The sequence below is a fragment of the Pseudophryne corroboree genome, chromosome 12, assembly GCF_028390025.1.
Source record: "Pseudophryne corroboree isolate aPseCor3 chromosome 12, aPseCor3.hap2, whole genome shotgun sequence".
NCBI classification, from domain to species: domain Eukaryota; kingdom Metazoa; phylum Chordata; class Amphibia; order Anura; family Myobatrachidae; genus Pseudophryne; species Pseudophryne corroboree.
In genome coordinates, this window is record NC_086455.1 from 79,554,852 (window position 1) to 79,577,581 (window position 22,730).

At 44.6% G+C, this 22,730-nt stretch overlaps 1 protein-coding gene across 3 annotated transcripts in view; it reads right to left on the bottom strand.

The window, feature by feature from the left end:
• RGS6 (regulator of G protein signaling 6) overlaps positions 1–22,730 on the bottom strand; it is an 802,086-nt gene that overhangs the window by 346,529 nt on the left and 432,827 nt on the right. For all 3 annotated transcript variants that reach the window (XM_063947693.1, XM_063947695.1, XM_063947694.1), the window contains exon 3: positions 9,923–10,022. In XM_063947693.1, the coding sequence (XP_063803763.1) occupies positions 9,923–10,022 (100 nt within the window). The remainder of the gene's footprint in view (positions 1–9,922; positions 10,023–22,730) is intronic.

The following is a 22,730-nucleotide window of genomic DNA, read 5'->3' on the forward strand; positions in this document are numbered from 1 at the left end:
CCTGGTGATAAATACTCCCATAACTCATGTCTATATCACTCACTGGAAGTAAATAGCATTCCTGGAGATTAGGCAAGCATGCCTATTACATACAGATTATACTATAGGGATCAGTACGAAATCCCGCCAGTCGGGATCCCAGTGGTCGGAATCCCGACCGGCACAATTCTGACGGGGCGAGCGCAACGCAGCCCCTTGCGGGCTCGCATCGATCGCCACGCTCGGCACACTCATTTACTCTCCCTTTGTGGGTGTCGTGAACACCCACAGAGGAAGAATATGTCGGGATTGTGCCGGTCGGGATTCCGGTGTCGGTATTCCGACCGCCGGGATTCCGTCCAGCGGAATCTTGACCGCATCCTATACTATACTGTATTATTTGAGGATTTTTTCATAATAATTATTACCAAATCGGTATATTACCAACTAGGAGAAAGCTGCCCCCACTTTGACAACGGTTGGAACATGCCTGCATTTTTGCAACACTCTGTGTAACTGTCCCCAAATAGTCTCTGACTGTCAATTACTGTACGAATAAATCCTCTATGTGACCACCGGCGCAAGACCATTGCGGCACATATGCAGCGCAACCTAGATGCATACACAGTCAGCTGATAAAACGGCGGCGAAAAGTTTGGGTTTGCGTACATCTCTGAATCAGGACTATTAACATATACAAATATGGTCGTATGACTTCTCTTTTATAATCAGTCTGACCATATCCTCACATCACACTACTCTGTACAGTTGGTAGAGCATTGTCCTAGTTATCGGTCTGCCAATTCTTACACGTCTCCATTACCTTCACATCATAGACCTGACTTGCCACATGCAGCCCTGTCCCCACTTCAATAACCATGTAAATGGACAGGTCACTGCCTCTTCCAAGATCAGCACCCTCATCTCATCTAAAGGCTGACACCGGTAGGAGAAGAAGGACAAAGGTTCGTAAGCGAAGAGGGATAAAGTCACAGAACTTCAGCCCAAAAGTAATACATAACAAGCCAGAGACTTTGTCTGCAGGTCCTTTATTGAATCTGATTTTAGAGCACATACAGTGTTGAATAGTTTCTGGGAGTTTATTTATTTTTTTGCTCCAAAGGAGAGCAGCAGCAGCTGTCACCATCAGGTTCAATAGAGCCGGCGGGCACTAAGACCCGCCGCCGCTCTAACAGCAGGTCCGTCAGGCAACTTGTGCTACTGCGCATACACGGCAATGCAGTAACACAGAGCAGCAGCCAGGAAGTCTGAACGTGCCGCCATTAAAAGAGGGGGAGGGGGGGTACTGTACAGTGGACACTGAAGCGGAAGGAAAGTTGGGAGAGTGCTGTGGTGTGGACATTGCAGGGACCGGTGATGGTGGTGCTGTGTGATGGACATTGAAGGGGGTGGAGTGCTGTGTGGTGTACATCAGTTTTTAACTGTGCTGTTTCACTTTTATTTAAATGACTGGCCATAATGCACAGATTGTGGAGAGGAGCCAGGCCGTCATCACCTGGAACAGCCACCATGAGGACAGGGTCACTGACCAGTAGACAAGACCCACAACATGGCAAGCAGGTAAGGGATGTACCTCTCAGCGTGATGAAAATGAGGGGTGTGGCTCATGAGGGTGACCTACTATGGAGGCCACACCCCTTTGTAGCTAGGCCATGCCCCTTTTCTGGGGGAGTGGCCACTAACTAGCAACACTAGTTCTCCCCATTCCCCTATCAGGGTGCACCCCCCAAATCACTAATTTTTCAGGATCCACGCCATAGCACATATATAGTAGGAATGGCCATCAGAAAATTATGGTTGCCAGACAATGAAGTTCCTTACTTGAAAGAAATGGTTTTTTTGTCTCATTTGATTCTGGCATTGTGATGTTTGCCTCCATTGCATGCTTTTTTCTGATGGATCATACTGTACAATGGTTAATTACATCCTTCAGCTGCAGATACCCGGAAGCGGTGTCAATAACAGTTTCTCTGTGCGCACATGAATCTCTGGGTGCCACTGTGCATGTGGGTATAGTTAGCTTGCAATGGATATGTGTAATCATGGAAAGTTGCAATGGTGCCAACGCTGCCACTATTCGATGTCTATGTTGCAATGGCCATGCCTAACATATAAGTATATTGTTCTAAGTAAATTATTGCTGGTGTGTCCCCTGGTAGCCAATCCTGCTGAACTACTGTACACTTCCTTAGCACTTTTAACCCTGCTGTACTGTTCGGGTCTATTTGACCCAAAAATAAATTTGTTTCTGTGTCAGTTCGTTATTTATGTAATTATGATTTCCATATTTTATTACTTATTTTTTGGGTAAATAGCGGTTATGAACAAATTTTTTTTATTTTTTTTATTATTCTTTTTCAAGTTATGAGTTGTTAGTACTAATGTACTGTTTGGGTCAATATGACCCATTGTGAATATTATATTAGTGAGTGACTGTAATTGTTAAGAAACACATTACTTCAACAATGAAAATTATGAATACAGTGTCAGATCATTGGTTTACATTTGGATTACGTTATCTTTTCATGTTTCCACACACAATGGGGATGACATTGTAAATGAAACTGTCGCTACAACTCTATATGTTCTTTCAAAAAAATGAACAAATTATGGGAACTTGATCCTCCTCAACATCCGGCTCGACATCCCTTGTTTGAATCCGCAATTTCCTCGCTATCCCTTGTTTGAATATTAATGAAAAACACAAATTTTATGATACGGGTCATATTGACCCGAACAGTACGAGTATAGTAGACCCGAGCAGAGCAGTAGGGTTAATACTTCCTATTACAGATATTATATTATTATTATTATTATTATTATTAATAATAATGTTATTTATATAACACTTTTCTCACAAAAGGACTCAAAGGGTGTAATTCAATTAGTGTTTAATTACCATCAGTAATTATTGCGCCTGGGTTCACCAACTCAGACAGGCGGTTCCAAATCGGTGATGAGCACCCTTTAATTTTTTGCAATAAGCGCCGCAAAAGTTCATAGATCTGTGGCTTATTGCGGGAACTATATATTTTCACACAAAAACCGGGGGAGATTTGTGCGAGGTAATTGAATAATTGTCAAAACATCCCAATTTTCGCTGCCAAAGCACTATCGCGGCTCATTGAATTCCCCCCCAAGGTGCTTTACATTTGCCTTTACATTCACCTTTACAATACAAAATGAGTAACAAAAGACATTTTGAGTATATGGGATACTAATATTCACTGAAGAGTGAAGACATGATCGCAAATGTTCCATACCTTTACTGCTTTATGAACTGAGCATTTCTTTCTATTACCTGTGGCAATTATAGGTTCCGAACAGGAGAACTGGCCATTATTTATATGCTGTTGGAATGTAATACTATACAATCATGATGTGCATAATGTATATCCACTGGTAGTTATCATGCAGATTTACACATACTACCTCCCTTTCCCAGAAGGCACCATCACAAAATAGGTAAGTATACCCCAAAACTGTACAATTAGAAAACTTGCAGCATTGAGAACAAGGATTTTATCTAATGTTTCCATAACTGTCGACAGGTCATTATAAAACCAACAACATTGAAGATAACAAACAGTTGCCCTTATTAATCGAGTGATAAATTTCACTGTGAGTTATAAATTGCACCAGCCAATCAGCTCTTAACTGCCATGTTACAGACTGTGTTTGAAAAATGACAGGAGCGGATTGGCTGGTGCAATTTATCACTCACAGTGAAATGTATCACTCATTGATAAATAAGGGCAATAAAGTCATTACACATGAATGCTAGTAAAACGCTTGATGAACTATTTTCAGACTATTAAACTAGAGATGAGCGGGTTCGGTTTCTCTGAATCCGAACCCGCCAGAACTTCATGTTTTTTTTCACGGGTCCGAGCGACTCGGATCTTCCCGCCTTGCTCGGTTAACCCGAGCGCGCCCGAACGTCATCATGACGCTGTCGGATTCTCGCGAGGCTCGGATTCTATCGCGAGACTCGGATTCTATATAAGGAGCCGCGCGTCGCCGCCATTTTCAAACGTGCATTGAGATTGATAGGGAGAGGACGTGGCTGGCGTCCTCTCCGTTTAGAATAGATTAGAGAGACACTTGATTTACTAATTTTGGGGAGCATTAGGAGTACTCAGTACAGTGCAGAGTTTTGCTGATAGTGACCACCAGTTTTATTTATAATCCGTTCTCTGCCTGAAAAAAGCGATACACAGCACACAGTGACTCAGTCACATACCATATCTGTGTGCACTGCTCAGGCTCAGGCCAGTGTGCTGCATCATCTATTATCTATATATAATATTATATATATCTGTCTGACTGCTCAGCTCACACAGCTTATAATTGTGGGGGAGACTGGGGAGCACTACTGCAGTGCCAGTTATAGGTTATAGCAGGAGCCAGGAGTACATAATATATTATATAGTGAGTGACCACCAGACACACAGTGCAGTTTATTTAATATATCCGTTCTCTGCCTGAAAAAAGCGATACACACAGTGACTCAGTCAGTCACATACCATATCTGTGTGCACTGCTCAGGCTCAGGCCAGTGTGCTGCATCATCTATATATATTATATATCTGTCTGACTGCTCAGCTCACACAGCTTATAATTGTGGGGGAGACTGGGGAGCACTACTGCAGTGCCAGTTATAGGTTATAGCAGGAGCCAGGAGTACATAATATTATATTAAAACAGTGCACACTTTTGCTGCAGGAGTGCCACTGCCAGTGTGACTAGTGACCAGTGACCTGACCACCAGTATATATAATATTAGTAGTAGTATACTATCTCTTTATCAACCAGTCTATATTAGCAGCAGACACAGTACAGTGCGGTAGTTCACGGCTGTGGCTACCTCTGTGTCGGCACTCGGCAGCCCGTCCATAATTGTATATACCACCTAACCGTGGTTTTTTTTTCTTTCTTTATACATACATACTAGTTACGAGTATACTATCTCTTTATCAACCAGTCTATATTAGCAGCAGACACAGTACAGTGCGGTAGTTCACGGCTGTGGCTACCTCTGTGTCGGCACTCGGCAGCCCGTCCATAATTGTATATACCACCTAACCGTGGTTTTTTTTTCTTTCTTTATACATACATACTAGTTACGAGTATACTATCTCTTTATCAACCAGTCTATATATTAGCAGCAGACACAGTACAGTGCGGTAGTTCACGGCTGTGGCTACCTCTGTGTCGGCACTCGGCAGCCCGTCCATAATTGTATATACCACCTAACCGTGGTTTTTTTTTCTTTCTTTATACATACATACTAGTTACGAGTATACTATCTCTTTATCAACCAGTCTATATATTAGCAGCAGACACAGTACAGTGCGGTAGTTCACGGCTGTGGCTACCTCTGTGTCGGCACTCGGCAGCCCGTCCATAATTGTATATACCACCTAACCGTGGTTTTTTTTTCTTTCTTTATACATACATACTAGTTACGAGTATACTATCTCTTTATCAACCAGTCTATATATTAGCAGCAGACACAGTACAGTGCGGTAGTTCACGGCTGTGGCTACCTCTGTGTCGGCACTCGGCAGCCCGTCCATAATTGTATACTAGTATCCAATCCATCCATCTCCATTGTTTACCTGAGGTGCCTTTTAGTTGTGCCTATTAAAATATGGAGAACAAAAATGTTGAGGTTCCAAAATTAGGGAAAGATCAAGATCCACTTCCACCTCGTGCTGAAGCTGCTGCCACTAGTCATGGCCGAGACGATGAAATGCCAGCAACGTCGTCTGCCAAGGCCGATGCCCAATGGCATAGTACAGAGCATGTCAAAACCAAAACACCAAATATCAGTAAAAAAAGGACTCCAAAACCTAAAATAAAATTGTCGGAGGAGAAGCGTAAACTTGCCAATATGCCATTTACCACACGGAGTGGCAAGGAACGGCTGAGGCCCTGGCCTATGTTCATGGCTAGTGGTTCAGCTTCACATGAGGATGGAAGCACTCAGCCTCTCGCTAGAAAACTGAAAAGACTCAAGCTGGCAAAAGCACCGCAAAGAACTGTGCGTTCTTTGAAATCCCAAATCCACAAGGAGAGTCCAATTGTGTCGGTTGCGATGCCTGACCTTCCCAACACTGGACGTGAAGAGCATGCGCCTTCCACCATTTGCACGCCCCCTGCAAGTGCTGGAAGGAGCGCCCGCAGTCCAGTTCCTGATAGTCAGATTGAAGATGTCAGTGTTGAAGTACACCAGGATGAGGAGGATATGGGTGTTGCTGGCGCTGGGGAGGAAATTGACCAGGAGGATTCTGATGGTGAGGTGGTTTGTTTAAGTCAGGCACCCGGGGAGACACCTGTTGTCCGTGGGAGGAATATGGCCGTTGACATGCCAGGTGAAAATACCAAAAAAATCAGCTCTTCGGTGTGGAGGTATTTCACCAGAAATGCGGACAACAGGTGTCAAGCCGTGTGTTCCCTTTGTCAAGCTGTAATAAGTAGGGGTAAGGACGTTAACCACCTCGGAACATCCTCCCTTATACGTCACCTGCAGCGCATTCATAATAAGTCAGTGACAAGTTCAAAAACTTTGGGTGACAGCGGAAGCAGTCCACTGACCAGTAAATCCCTTCCTCTTGTAACCAAGCTCACGCAAACCACCCCACCAACTCCCTCAGTGTCAATTTCCTCCTTCCCCAGGAATGCCAATAGTCCTGCAGGCCATGTCACTGGCAATTCTGACGAGTCCTCTCCTGCCTGGGATTCCTCCGATGCATCCTTGCGTGTAACGCCTACTGCTGCTGGCGCTGCTGTTGTTGCCGCTGGGAGTCGATGGTCATCCCACCCAGAGGGGAAGTCGTAAGCCCACTTGTACTACTTCCAGTAAGCAATTGACTGTTCAACAGTCCTTTGCGAGGAAGATGAAATATCACAGCAGTCATCCTACTGCAAAGCGGATAACTGAGTCCTTGACAACTATGTTGGTGTTAGACGTGCGTCCGGTATCCGCCGTTAGTTCACAGGGAACTAGACAATTTATTGAGGCAGTGTGCCCCCGTTACCAAATACCATCTAGGTTCCACTTCTCTAGGCAGGCGATACCGAGAATGTACACGGACGTCAGAAAAAGACTCACCAGTGTCCTAAAAAATGCAGTTGTACCCAATGTCCACTTAACCACGGACATGTGGACAAGTGGAGCAGGGCAGGGTCAGGACTATATGACTGTGACAGCCCACTGGGTAGATGTATGGACTCCCGCCGCAAGAACAGCAGCGGCGGCACCAGTAGCAGCATCTCGCAAACGCCAACTCTTTCCTAGGCAGGCTACGCTTTGTATCACCGCTTTCCAGAATACGCACACAGCTGAAAACCTCTTACGGCAACTGAGGAAGATCATCGCGGAATGGCTTACCCCAATTGGACTCTCCTGTGGATTTGTGGCATCGGACAACGCCAGCAATATTGTGTGTGCATTAAATATGGGCAAATTCCAGCACGTCCCATGTTTTGCACATACCTTGAATTTGGTGGTGCAGAATTTTTTAAAAAACGACAGGGGCGTGCAAGAGATGCTGTCGGTGGCCAGAAAAATTGCGGGACACTTTCGGCGTACAGGCACCACGTACAGAAGACTGGAGCACCACCAAAAACTACTGAACCTGCCCTGCCATCATCTGAAGCAAGAAGTGGTAACGAGGTGGAATTCAACCCTCTATATGCTTCAGAGGTTGGAGGAGCAGCAAAAGGCCATTCAAGCCTATACAATTGAGCACGATATAGTAGGTGGAATGCACCTGTCTCAAGTGCAGTGGAGAATGATTTCAACGTTGTGCAAGGTTCTGATGCCCTTTGAACTTGCCACACGTGAAGTCAGTTCAGACACTGCCAGCCTGAGTCAGGTCATTCCCCTCATCAGGCTTTTGCAGAAGAAGCTGGAGGCATTGAAGAAGGAGCTAAAAGGGAGCGATTCCGCTAGGCATGTTGGACTTGTTGATGCAGCCCTTAATTCGCTTAACAAGGATTCACGGGTGGTCAATCTGTTGAAATCAGAGCACTACATTTTGGCCACCGTGCTCGATCCTAGATTTAAAGCCTACCTTGGATCTCTCTTTCCGGCAGACACAGGTCTGCTGGGGTTGAAAGACCTGCTGGTGACAAAATTGTCAAGTCAAGCGGAACGCGACCTGTCAACATCTCCTCCTTCACATTCTCCCGCAACTGGGGGTGCGAGGAAAAGGCTCAGAATTCCGAGCCCACCCGCTGGCGGTGATGCAGGGCAGTCTGGAGCGACTGCTGATGCTGACATCTGGTCCGGACTGAAGGACCTGACAACGATTACGGACATGTCGTCTACTGTCACTGCATATGATTCTCTCAACATTGATAGAATGGTGGAGGATTATATGAGTGACCGCATCCAAGTAGGCACGTCACACAGTCCGTACTTATACTGGCAGGAAAAAGAGGCAATTTGGAGGCCCTTGCACAAACTGGCTTTATTCTACCTAAGTTGCCCTCCCACAAGTGTGTACTCCGAAAGAGTGTTTAGTGCCGCCGCTCACCTTGTCAGCAATCGGCGTACGAGGTTACATCCAGAAAATGTGGAGAAGATGATGTTCATTAAAATGAATTATAATCAATTCCTCCGCGGAGACATTGACCAGCAGCAATTGCCTCCACAAAGTACACAGGGAGCTGAGATGGTGGATTCCAGTGGGGACGAATTGATAATCTGTGAGGAGGGGGATGTACACGGTGATATATCGGAGGGTGAAGATGAGGTGGACATCTTGCCTCTGTAGAGCCAGTTTGTGCAAGGAGAGATTAATTGCTTCTTTTTTGGGGGGGGTCCAAACCAACCCGTCATATCAGTCACAGTCGTGTGGCAGACCCTGTCACTGAAATGATGGGTTGGTTAAAGTGTGCATGTCCTGTTTTGTTTATACAACATAAGGGTGGGTGGGAGGGCCCAAGGACAATTCCATCTTGCACCTCTTTTTTCTTTTCTTTTTCTTTGCATCATGTGCTGATTGGGGAGGGTTTTTTGGAAGGGACATCCTGCGTGACACTGCAGTGCCACTCCTAGATGGGCCCGGTGTTTGTGTCGGCCACTAGGGTCGCTAATCTTACTCACACAGTCAGCTACCTCATTGCGCCTCTTTTTTTCTTTGCGTCATGTGCTGTTTGGGGAGGGTTTTTTGGAAGGGACATCCTGCGTGACACTGCAGTGCCACTCCTAGATGGGCCCGGTGTTTGTGTCGGCCACTAGGGTCGCTAATCTTACTCACACAGCTACCTCATTGCGCCTCTTTTTTTCTTTGCGTCATGTGCTGTTTGGGGAGGGTTTTTTGGAAGGGACATCCTGCGTGACACTGCAGTGCCACTCCTAGATGGGCCCGGTGTTTGTGTCGGCCACTAGGGTCGCTTATCTTACTCACACAGCGACCTCGGTGCAAATTTTAGGACTAAAAATAATATTGTGAGGTGTGAGGTATTCAGAATAGACTGAAAATGAGTGTAAATTATGGTTTTTGAGGTTAATAATACTTTGGGATCAAAATGACCCCCAAATTCTATGATTTAAGCTGTGTTTTAGTGTTTTTTGAAAAAAACACCCGAATCCAAAACACACCCGAATCCGACAAAAAAAATTCGGTGAGGTTTTGCCAAAACGCGTTCGAACCCAAAACACGGCCGCGGAACCGAACCCAAAACCAAAACACAAAACCCGAAAAATTTCAGGCGCTCATCTCTATTAAAAACACTATTAAAGTCATGAAACTAAAAACAGCACCAGTGGGAAGTCGTAAACGATGATTTACCATGATATGTTTCTAACAAATCTCTGTACAGAGCCATTTTCAAAGAAAGGGACAAGAAAAACACAGTAAATGCATAAAGGTTACTTGTGAATGGGAAGCAAATGACATGTCTTTACCTGTAACCACACTGGGGATTTTAGACAGAAAGCTTTTGACAGTTCGAATAGGGACCCCGCCGGCTTTATCATCCTGCATCCTGGTGATGATATCTTCAATCTACAACAAAGAAAGCAATTGGGTTATCACTACATGAGTAAGGAAAACAAGCTACACACTGGGGTAAATGCCTGGGAGTTGTAGGTAGCCTTCTGATAGAGAGAGAGAGAGAGAGAGCGCGAGAGAGAGAGAGCGAGCGAGCGAGCAACTTCTGAATGAGTTTGTAGGCAAACATAGATAACTCAAAAATAAAGAAGATTAAATTCTACATGTAATAACGTTTTTTTTTATTGGTGGGGAGCTGAATAAAAAGCTATATGTGCCCATACACCAGGACGATATCATGCAACAATATCGACGCATTGGGCCGACATATCGCGAGTAAGTGGACCACATCGTGTGTGGCCCACTTACGATTATGATCTGAACGCACTCCCGGGGTTCAGATCTTACCTGCAACAGGTCAAATCTGGCCGTGTGGCTTACGATGAGGTGCTTAAAGTCATATCGCATGCGATCTATTATAATTACATTGTGAATGGTATGTGACCTAGAACTTCTGGCAGCTGGCAGAGAGTTGAAGTGGTATCGCATGCAACAGATCCTAGTGTATGGGGCTTAAGGTGTGCTTAATTGTTTTCAAATAATGTTTTTTTTTTTCTACCTTCTCTCTTATGGGGATAGTTCTAGGTCTCTGATATTTATTCTCAGTGAAAGAAGACTATGATCATAACTGCGTTTATAAAAAAAACCACTATGGGGTTGATTCAATTGTTTGTAGCGTCCCCCTGCTGGCCATCTAAACTAATGGTCGCTAAAAGAGCAATTCAATTGTTGCCCCTTCAGGCGCCCATTAGGCACGGGATACATTTCTTCTCGCAGCCTCCTGAGGTGCCCATACAAATGGGTGCCTAATACAAGCTGAATTGCTCCGTCGGGTGCCCATTTGTATAGAAGGGGGCAGTACAAACAAATGAATTGCCCCCTCTGAGGGGAGATTTTCTTAAGTTGAGTTTCACCAAACCACATGCTGTATATTATTTCTGACTTAATGGACCCGGCAAAATAACACCAACAAACCACAAGCCCTCAAAATGATACAAATCTTTCTATTTATAAAAAAAGTGGTTTTCTAATCCATATGCAATCAATAATGTTATGAAAAAAGAAATATACCACAAAGTGGGAATGGACAGCTATTGAGGAGTATGTGCTGCCAAATCCCACATACACCAGAACTAGTGTGACTTTGCCGCACCTGCTCCATGTTCTTCACTTACATTTTCTCCTCGTTGTGAATATAATGAATGAATATTTGACATACTGGTATGCTAGATATCAGTGCCCTGTCACAGCAGCTAGTGCGGGTATCGCTAGTGAGGTATCTCCACCCTCAAAATACAGACAATGACAAAACATAGGATACCACTGAATAAGCGCTGTCTGGAGGTCAGGGTCACCCGTATTTCTTACAGTCTCTTTCTCTTAGCTCGTCAAAACCGAAAAAAGAAAGAGAATTGTGGACTATAGTGCAGTACCTTGGGTTAAGGATTTTAATCATGCAAATTCACACCACAAAGAAAAACATTAAAAACATTAAAAAGCATTCTAAATAGAATCAATAGTTTAAACACTTTAAAATAGACAGCGTGTGCTGTATTGGCATTCTCTGGTGGACGTGATCCAACACAGTTAAAGGCAGTGGGTAATTACCAGAAGTAGGTGAAAAACTGGCAAAATACAGTTCCACAGGCGTATAGACATCAGGCTTTTCCGGCTGCAGCAAGAAAGTCCTCTGGTGTTAATCGGCCTTCCTATTCTGGCATTGGTGTTACCACGTTCTCCTCTGGTTAGATAGGTCCACTGGGGCCCCAGTGGACCTATCTAACCAGAGGAGAACGTGGTAACACCAATTAACACCAGAGGACTTTCTTGCTGCAGCCGGAAAAGCCTGATGTCTATACGCCTGTGGAACTGTATTTTGCCAGTTTTTCTTTGTGGTGTGAATTTGCATGATTAAAATCCTTAACCCAAGGTACTGCACTATAGTCCACAATTCTCTTTCTTTTTCCAGTTTTGACGAGCTAAGAGAAAGAGACTGTAAGAAATACGGGTGACCCTGACCTCCAGACAGCGCTTATTCAGTGGTATCCTATATGTTTTGTCATTGTTAATATTTGACATATGTATTTATTTGGGAGTCACAAATATTGTACATAATTGTGGTAAAAATATTTCCTTGCACCATATGCATGCTGGCAGTTATAGTTCTGCAAATGCTAGCCTTGCATGCTATAACACTCATGGGCCATCAGGGCATGCAGCAACTTGTAGCCCCTTTTCCTCTAAACATTTTTATAGAGGTAACCACGCCTGGAAATGGCTCGCGCACACACTTGCGATGGGGGCATGCTGCGAGTCAAGGGGGCGTGGACTCGTGGCACGCACCCATTTTAATGGAAACGGGCGTGCCAAGCAGTGAGTCAGGGGGCGTGGACTCGCGGTACGCCTCCATTCCCATGGAGATGAGCAGGTGGGCGGGGGAGCATCTACAACAGAGAGCTAGAGGCTGCGCTGCGTGCAGCCTTTTGGCTCTCTGAATGGCAGGACCAGCGCATTAGCCCTTCAGGCATTTGCCAGAAGTGCCAGATGGGAAGTCCGGCCTTGGCCATCCACACTAGATGAGATATTTTATACGGTATCCGGTCTTTAGGTCGACAAGACTTACGTCGACAGTATCTAGGTCGACAGTAAGTAGGTCAACAGGGACTCTGCAGCCAGTGTCCCTGATCCCCGTGCCACTACTGGATAGGGAAAGTGTGGTTGGCATTCTAGCTAGAAGGCTGGCACAGCGGTTTTCCCAGGAGATAGTTAGTCCAGGCTCTGTCTCCTTCCCATGGTTTGCCAAATGGCATGCAATTAAACATTGGGAAATTCATGAGAAGCAAACACAATAATGCAACTTTGCAGTGGTTTTACTAGAGATTCCAGATATAACTTAATAAAGGCCTATGCAAGTCAAAATCGTGCTGCATCAAACTTATAGGGCCTAATTCATGTTTGTGCGCAATTGCCGATGTTCAAACAACGGAGCAATTATCAGCAGAATGTGCATGTGCTGCGATCACTATGTGCTACTGCGATCACAATGTCGATGGCTGCGGGCAGGGGAGGTTACGGTTAGGCTGTGGGTAGGGAAGGATTCGTTTAGGCTGTGGCACGGGAGGGTTAGGATGAGTGGAGGATTAGGGTTACCTGCATCATGCACCGGGATACAGTCAATTTGCCAGCTGTCGGGATCCCGGCAGTGAGGATACTGACACCGGAATACTGCCAGCAGGGCTACTCCCACTTGTGGGTGTCCACGACACCCATAGGGGTATATTTACTAATATTTGTGTTTTTGCCGTTTTTAAGGGTGTTTGATCTCGAATGGCACCGGGTGCATTTTACTGCAACTTTTTGAATCCTGATACGGTCATTTACTAAGCTGCAGAGTTTTACACATTCGTATTTTCCGATGTCGATGTGATTCGTAATGTCAGGCAGTGTTTTACGGGAGTGATTAGTAAAACACTGCCTGACAAAACACAATGAATCCCGGCCGGATCTGTGAGATCTGTGCAGGGCTTCATTGTGTGCATTGTGAGCAGTGCATAATGGGGTAAAAACCGGAAAAAAATTGCGTGGGGTCCCCCCTCCTAAGCATAACCAGCCTCGGGCTCTTTGAGCCGGTCCTGGTTGTAAAAATACAGGGGGAAAATTGACAGGGGATCCCCCATATTTTAACAACCAGCACCGGGCTCTGCGCCTGGTCCTGGTGTAAAAAATACGGGGGACAAAAGACGTAGGGGTCCCCCATATTTTTTCCACCAGCACCGGGCTCCACTAATCAGAGAGTTAATGCCACAGCCGGGGGACACTTTTATATTGGTCCCTGCGTTAAATCACCAAGTAGTCACCCCTGGCCGGGGTACCCTGGAGGAGTGGGGACCCCTTAAATCAAGGGGTCCCCCCCTCCAGCCACCCAAGGGCCAGGGGTGAAGCCCGAGGCTGTCCCCCCATCCAAGGGCGGCGGATGGGGGGCTGATAGTCTTTTTTGTAAGAATATTGTTTTTTAAGTCCACAAGAGTGACCCCACTTAACCTCGCGGTCTACCGCAGACCGCAAAGTTCCCACCATTGGATATAATGTAACGCCTCTGCGCTACATTGTATCTCTACAGAGTGCCGCCTGACTGACAGTTAAGGCGCACACAGCCAATCAGGAGAGTGCCATGACGTGGCGCTCCCTGATTGACTGAAGGGACCCTCTTTGACAGGAGTCACGGGGGGTCCCGCCAGTCGGGGAAAGGGGTCCCATGTGTAAGCAAGGATCCCCTTTCAGTGCGTGGTCTGGGTAACCCGTTTTTTTATTTTGCCAAGTACGTGGATTACAAACAGAAGAGGACCGATCTACACTGGATTGTTGTGAGTATAATTTTATTTACAGGTACCCCTGGATTCTACTGGAGAAGAGGACCGACTGCTTCGTGTCAACATAGGTAAGTATGTATGTGTGTAAGTGTGCATGTATGTAATAAAATTGTACTATCACGGTGTGTGCGTTGTGTTTTTTTGTAGTAGAACTACAGGTACCAGCGGGCCCGTTTCCCCCCGCATGCTGGTACTTGTGGTTCTCCAAGTACCAGCTTGCCGGGGAGCCTTGCTGGGACTTGTAGTTCTGCTACAATAACCAATATTCTTTTTTTTACAAAAAAGGCTATCAGCCCCCCATCCGCTGCCCTTGGAGGGGGGGGGGGAGACAGCCTCGGGCTTCACCCCTGGCCCTTGGGTGGCTGGAGGGGGGGACCCCCACTCCTCCAGGGTACCCCGGCCAGGGTTGACTAGTTAGTGATTTAATGCCAAGGCCGCAGGGACCAATATAAAATTGTCCCCCGGCTGTGGCATTATCCCTCTAGTGGAGCCCGGTGCAGGTGTGAAAAATATGGGGGACCCCTACGTCTTTTGTCCCCCGTATTTTTTACACCAGGACCATTCGCAGAGCCCGGTGCTGGTTGTTAAAATATGGGGGATCCCCTGTCAATTTTTTCCCTGTATTTTTACAACCAGGACCGGCTCAAAGAGCCCGAGGATGGTTATGCTTAGGAGGGGGGACCCCACACAATTTTTTTCCAATTTTTACACTAAACAGACCCTTCCCCATAGAAAACCATGCACAGATCTCACTGATCCGTGCATGATTATCCAAACTCGCCTGAAAAAAGCAGGTCTATTTTTTTGCTGCTTTTTTTAACGAATCGCAAAAAAATACACCCGCACTTGAGCATTCAGAGACTAACACCCAAATACGAATTAATAGTAAATTCCCGTGTTGTGTGCACAAACAGCCGCGTTTGACCGATGGTCTATTCATTTGTATTTCTGAACTTAGCCGTGAAAACCATTACGAATTGCACCAACACTGCCGAGATTTGTGCTTGGTAAATTCCCGTGTTGGGACTTAGAAAAAAAAACACAAATCGGACAAACACAAATTTTTAGTAAATATACCCCATAGAGTGGGAATAGATCCTGTGGCGAGCACAGCAAGCCACTGAGCCCGCAGCATGGCAAGCCCGCAAGGGGCATCTTGGCACTCACCTTGCTGCCGGCATTCTGGCGGGCGGGATGCCGCTGTTGCGATATGGACAGCCATCATCCCGTCCGCTGGTAAAGCATACTGAATCCCCTGCACCTGTGTCGGGATTTCAAGCAGGATGCCAGGGTCCGTATTCTGACAGCTGGCATCCCGATTGCCAGTATCCCATGCTCAGCCCGTCCAGACGGATCCATTTTCTGAGAACTGGTTCGGAGAAAGAGCCATGATCTTTGTAAATAGTGCAATCTCAACAACAGATCATGATTTACAGTTTTAACATATCAGATATGCCCTCATACACTGTGGCTTCAGTCAATCCAGGCAGGTCCTGTTCTGTGGCCACGTTCCAGGCGACCCAAAACAGCTGCGCATCATTTTTCTTCAATACCTGCATATGAATCTTATTTGCATAAATAAAACAACTGGGAGGGACAGAGCTGCCAGATTACACACAGAGATTTTGGATGTGTGACAATTGTACACCCTTGTGCGAATGTATTCATCTGTATAAGAAATGCTACAGTGCAGCAGACGCAGCTTTTTCTCGCACCAAGTTGCTTTATGCTTCATCTGTGACATTGTTCATGTTTAAAGCTAATTGTTGTGCTGTTAAAGCCGCAACCCAGCATCTCTAGTACACTGTGTGCAGTGTTTTGCTGTGTATACGATGATAAGAAGACACACATTTAAAGAAGACCTCTTCTACACCTCTTGGAGCGGCTGAGTTGAGCCAGGCATCTTGCACTGTATGGTGTACAGACGAGAGGTGTATGAGAACACATCTGTATGGAGTTGTGGTCCGATTTCAGGAAGACAAACACACGGTCATGTAACATGTTAGGGGGAAATCTGTCCTCTACCTCTAAGATGTTAGTGAGTAAGCCATCTTACATCTGAGGGGTCAGAGGACTAATTACATCATGGGGCAATCATAAAATTCTTCAAATTCAGAAACTATGGTAACAGGATTATACATTGGTGAACCATCCTTATGTTTTACCAAGTTCAACCTATTTAAGGTTAATCTCTGATTGAGTTATCTGGCGAGCACAGAGTATGATTTATCTCCCTTGTCATAAAAACGTCTGGAATGTAAATTTGAGTGTTTCTCGGCTGTTCCAGCCATGATTAAAGTAAGGCAATTCCTTCCAGCTGATAAATCTGATAATAAGATATGGGCTCTGTCTAACTGCTTCATTGTACTGGTGAGGTCCACACAACGCTCGCCAACTTCTCTGTCTTTCCTTCCTGGAAGAAGCCTGTATTTTGAGGCTTCTTATAGCTGTCTTACATGCTTCCCACACTGTCCATATAGCTTCATATCATTAGTAATACTGTGAAGAAAACTATGCTATATTATACAAGATTTGCAAGGTCAGGTCAGAGTTCAATGTGGGCATTGTCTAGGCCTGGATCACGGCACCTGTATAAATAATATTGTACATTTACATTGCCAGGCAGAATATGGAGAACAATTCTTGAACTATTTTACTACATATAGGATAAAAATACATTTTTATTGTATTTACTAAAGTTAAGAGTGCCCCCAGATAAGAGACTTCTTTTTATCCTAGCAGTAGCAGTCTGTACTTCCGACTCAGGGGAGCACCACCAACCCATGTATGCCCAATGTATTTTCCATACAGGTAGCCTTAAATAAAAGGAAAAGGTTGTTGGTATAGTGATTGGAATATATATACTCCTTATTCTTCCTTTACCTCCTTCTTTATTTACCTTACTCAGGGTTGGGAGGAGAGAGAGGGACCTAGTACACATCCTTTTTCCCTTTGCCACTTTTTTCAATTTGGTTTACAAAAGCCAAAGAAGACATCAAAACACATGTTTTTAAACCACCTGGTCTGAAACCACAATCCAGACTTACAGACAGACAGTGTAAAGTATTCAGCAAAGGATTCACAAATCTGTTGCACCCACTGGGGTCGATCCTATTAGCAGAAATGATATCGTGGGTGCGAATCATCGCAGCAGGGCCCACACTGTATGGCGGCCCAAATTCGCCAAAAGTGCTCACAGCCCCATAGTGTTTGACTTTAGTGTGAATTCAGCCCGAAACCAGCTCATGAAGGGTGCGAGAACAGGTGCCGTTGCCGGCTTTTAAACACGTAATATCCGCATGTAATAGGATAGACCCCTTTGACTGCTGTATATGTTCAGCCAGTGCTAGATAGACTATAGGCTACATTTGCACAGATATGTATTAATGCCTACTGTCAAAGTCAAAAATTTTACACATACACACATACGTATAAACTCCAAACAGAGTGGCCTCTGTTCGTGTGCGTTGCCGCCATGCGTGCGCATACACGCAGCGTGCACAGGATATACGGTAGCATTCGCACAGAGAAGCCACAAAGACATATTCAACACATATTCATACAACACATAGACAAAACATGTTTAGCACCAGACTTGTATTAAATTGTATTTATATAACAGAGTGTAACATCAGCTATATATGTATTATTGGGACGGAACAAGTTAATTATATCATGCTTAGTGTCAAAATGATCGGGAGAATGTGTGGATTAATTTGATAGCTATGGGTAAATTGTAGCACATTGCAATGATTAGTTATGATAAAATGTATGAAATCTAGAGTCACTCTTATGAGAACAAAGAACTTCCTGAAGAAAGCATGTGTGCAGAAAACTAGTGGCTATCCCCTATAACTGCATCTTGAAACTGGACATTGCTTGCATATGAACTGACCAATAGCACACAATGAATGAGAGACCTCCCTCCCCTGAAACAATAGCAGAAGACTCAGCCCCAGACATGTACCTTCCATAATACACAGTATATAAATATTTCCCCTCACCCAGGAAGCTCTGTTGGTGCTGATTCTAAAATGCAGACGACTGTCTACTGAGCATAGGGTGACGTATACTGGCTGTAACTGATTCTTATGTAACTGTAACACTGTAACCCTATCTTATATTTATATTACACTGAATGATATACTGTACATATGTTATTTTGTATGCATAACTTTTAAATATCAAATACATATATATCTCTGAGCGTTGGACCTCAGTAATACCATGTGTGCGACTACTTTCTTTCTATTAAGGGACATAGTGCTGCGACGTTCAGTGCACTATTATCGTATATGGTAATAAGATGCGCCTTGCGTCCACAGTATATATTACCGCTGGCATTTAAATGTTTATTTAAAAAGAAAATGGAATTTCACACTACCATGTATGTATGGTTTGTTTTGTCTTCTTATCATTGTACTTATGCGCTGCAGACCCGTTTTGGTGTTCCATCAATAAAATATTTTTTTTCCACCAGTACTTTTATACTTCAAGGAAAGAAACGTTAGACATATTTTACAAATCATGCCTATTAATATTAATGACATTTTTTATCTTTAAAGGTTTCCTTGGAAAACCATACCAGATACAAACTTACTACTTATACAGATCTAAAAATGCGAAGTTGTGTGGCTTGGATTAAGTGTTTGACATTATTACTGATTTCCTCCAGCTTTCGTATATATAAAGTACTAATATGTTCCTACATTATTCATGCAGAAGGTTACAAGCAGAATGTTTTACAATGTATGAGAGGCTGAGGGTCTCCTGTTATGTGACACAAGTGCCAGGAGTTCTTCTCTATGACATAATTTGCTTTGATCTAAAAATTCATTGTATATCAATGGAACATGACTTTTAAATTTAATATTTTTGGAGTCACATTTTGATTCCTGCCCAGGATTCCATTCTATCTAAAAGAAAAGTTACCTGCTTATTATAATATCATTTTTTATTATTATTATTATTATTATTATTATTATTATTATTATATTTGCGTGTGTGTGTGTGTGTGTGTGTGTGTGTGTGTGTGTGTGTGTGTGGGGGGGGGGGGGGGGGGGTCAGGTGATTTAAGGTTGGGTACACACTTATCTGATGGATGGGCCAATCCTGATGTATCAATTGGTAAGGTGTATGCATAAATGATCTTGTGCATACACACTTACCACTTGTCATTTGAATATGCCCGCCCACTTGTGACCTCATATTCAATGGCTGCTGCAACTGACTTATCGCGTGGTCGACTGTCCACACAGGCTGATGCACAGATATAACTGCATGATATATCGGCATCGGCTGTGTTGCAGGCGTATGGGGTATTCACACCCACCAATGTGCTAGCACTATATATTGTTTGTGGATGAAACAAACAGTATTTCTGAAAGTATGCCCTCAGCTGTAGCCCATACACTTGTGAGATAATCGGTGCTAACCTTTGATACCGACCGCATCTGTGAGAGAAATAGAAGGATTGTATGCACATTTTAGTACCTTTCGACGCGATGCGCGGGCACGCCGGTCGAATCTCGCGTCTCAAGATAGTATGTGCTGCACTTAATATTTATTGAATCGCAGTGCGATCGCATGTGTTTTAAAAACACATGCGATATATCACACTGCGATGCGCGATGGGCACCCGCCAGGAGCGGCCAGAGGCCGCTCCCACTCGGCGGTGACGTGCCCATCAAATGATTACCATGCGATCTATCGCATGATTGCATAGTAATCACTTTGGCAGTTCAGGTGCTATTCCATCGCACCTGAACTGCCGGTGCGATGCCCCGTGATGTCGCGTCGCGGGGCATCACACAAGTGTATGGGCACCAGACTCACATCAGAAGCCACATGTATGCCTTATATACTCTCCTCTCATTTTTCAATGTGCAAATTAGTGGTTTACTGTAGGTTTCTTTCCTGTCAACTCAACTTCCTAACCACATGTAATCCTATACAAACACTGGAAGCATCTTGTTGTGACTGACAGGTAAAGGCTGCGTGCGCCTGTGTGTCTATAGCCAGTGCTGCCGAGAGGTCTGCCGGGGCCGGGTAAAATGTTATAGACTATAACAGGCAGGATGTGACCTGTTATTTACCTCTACATTTAACATGCAGCTGTTCTTGTTCTTAACAGTGATGAAACTGACAACTTGTCAGTCACTGTCTGCTGAAGATATAGGACTATGAGAACAAATAAATAAAAAGGGAACTTTTAATACAGGCTTATTGATACTGTTTTTTTTCTCTCTCTCTATAGCATAGCTGCCAACCATCTTCATTCCAGTAGTTGTCCTGATTTGTGAGAGGTTTGGGAGATAGACCATGCTGAATGCACCAAAGGCAGTATGTGGCAATTAAATGGTTCTTTTTGGCTACAAATGCTGACCAGGTTGTGGCCATGTCCACTGAGGCCTTGATTAGGGTTGCCACCCTTTTAATTTCAGATTTCATGTGGCATCAGTTCCCCTTCATCATGCCCCGTCATAAGGCAGACATTCACCTTTATACGGCAGAGGTCCTATCATGTCTATTTATATGATATTACTCAAAGTCCCCCTCATGAGTCATGTTTCAAATTGCAGCAGAGGCAGTAACAATGGATAATACAAAGCACACAACACTATAACAAAGAGTAATACAAAACACAACAGACTGTAACAAAGAGTAATAAAAAACATGCAACAACACACTGTAACAAAGGGTGATGCAAAACACCCCACAATACACTGTAACAAAAAGTAATACAAAACACACCACAACATACTGTAAAAAAACAACAACAAAAAACAGGCAGTGAAGATCACTACACATTGTTAAAGGCATGAAAGGAAATTGCATACCTCCCAACTGTCAAGACCAGCGATTCGGGACGCCTACGTGGCAAAGACACATGCACCCAAAAAGGGGGCGGGGCATTACCAAAAGGGAACGTGGCTTCACAGGGCTGCCGCGATCGTGAGCCACGCCTCCCATGTCTGTCACACTGTGTGTACATACCCAGCGCTCTGTGAGCTGCTGGCAGCCCCCAGTCTCTATGTCTCCTGTAAATAGATGCTGTGCGTCCCCCACCCCACCACAGGTGGGACGGCGGGACAGTCCGAAAAAAATTAGACTGTCCTGCGAAAATAGTGACTGTTGGGAGTAATGGAATTGGAGAGGGGCACAATACCAGCCGAGGTACCCCGATCCTCAGTGGACCACCAGGGTGAGTTAAAATCATGTTGTTCTTTTTTATTAAACATCTGTCAATACATGATACATAGGGCCTGATTTAAATGTGGATATCAAATCTTGTCACTGCTTCTTCTATTTACGTACTACGTAGCGAATCTGAGCAGATATGCAAATGTCACAGCAGCCATCTTTTGTACAGAGACGCCCACAGCCAACTTCCTAAATCTGCAGTTTGCGTACAAAGGCGCACCATCGGACGCACATCGATCGTACCTTCGGTGTATATAGCTACAGTAGATAGATATATACATACATAATATATACAATATGTGGTAAATGTAATGGAATGTGCCATGCAGGCATCGGTGATATCCTTTAGATTCTGGACAACTTTTTAAAGTGGTAGCCAGGTTGGTTTTGCCTTTTAACCCTGCCTGGCTTGGTCGCCTCTGATGTGGCCGCATCAAGCATTCCATTACCTGGACTGGTTGCACAATGCCCTCGCCATCTACAGTCCACAGCCCACCGGCATCCGCTGCCCCATCTGTGTGCCCGGATCCGGCAGCGGCAAGGTGGTCTCTGACCGTGAACATCACTGCCAGAATTCTTGAGCGCATGCTCCGGGAAGCACAGTGCAGGAAAGGGAACTTCATTCCTCTCCCTGCACAATTTGTCTGATCTCGGGACTGATCCTTAGTTCCCCTGACACACGCTCCGCTACACTCTGCATGGGGAAGGGGGGCGATATATGCCAATGGGGGGTGGGAAAGATATAAATATTTAAGTCATGCTGGACTAGGGTAAAATAAAAAAAATATTGGGGGGGGGGGGGGTAGGTACAGAAAAAGTGCCTTTAACAGGGGTGGGTATAAAACTTTTTTACTACTAAAGGGGCACTATTATTAGAGTTAAAGACTGCTGGGGAGTCCATTGCCAATGGGGATTGGGAAGTTATTTTATAATGGGGGCCTATGGCCTATCCCATGGGGGATGTGGGGGTGCAAAACACCCCCTAGATTATTTGTAAACTATTTTCATATTTTATTTAAAATACCTTTTAAACTTTGTTAAGTAAATTTAAAAAAAAAAAGACAATTTGTGAGCAGTTTTGTGGGGAAAA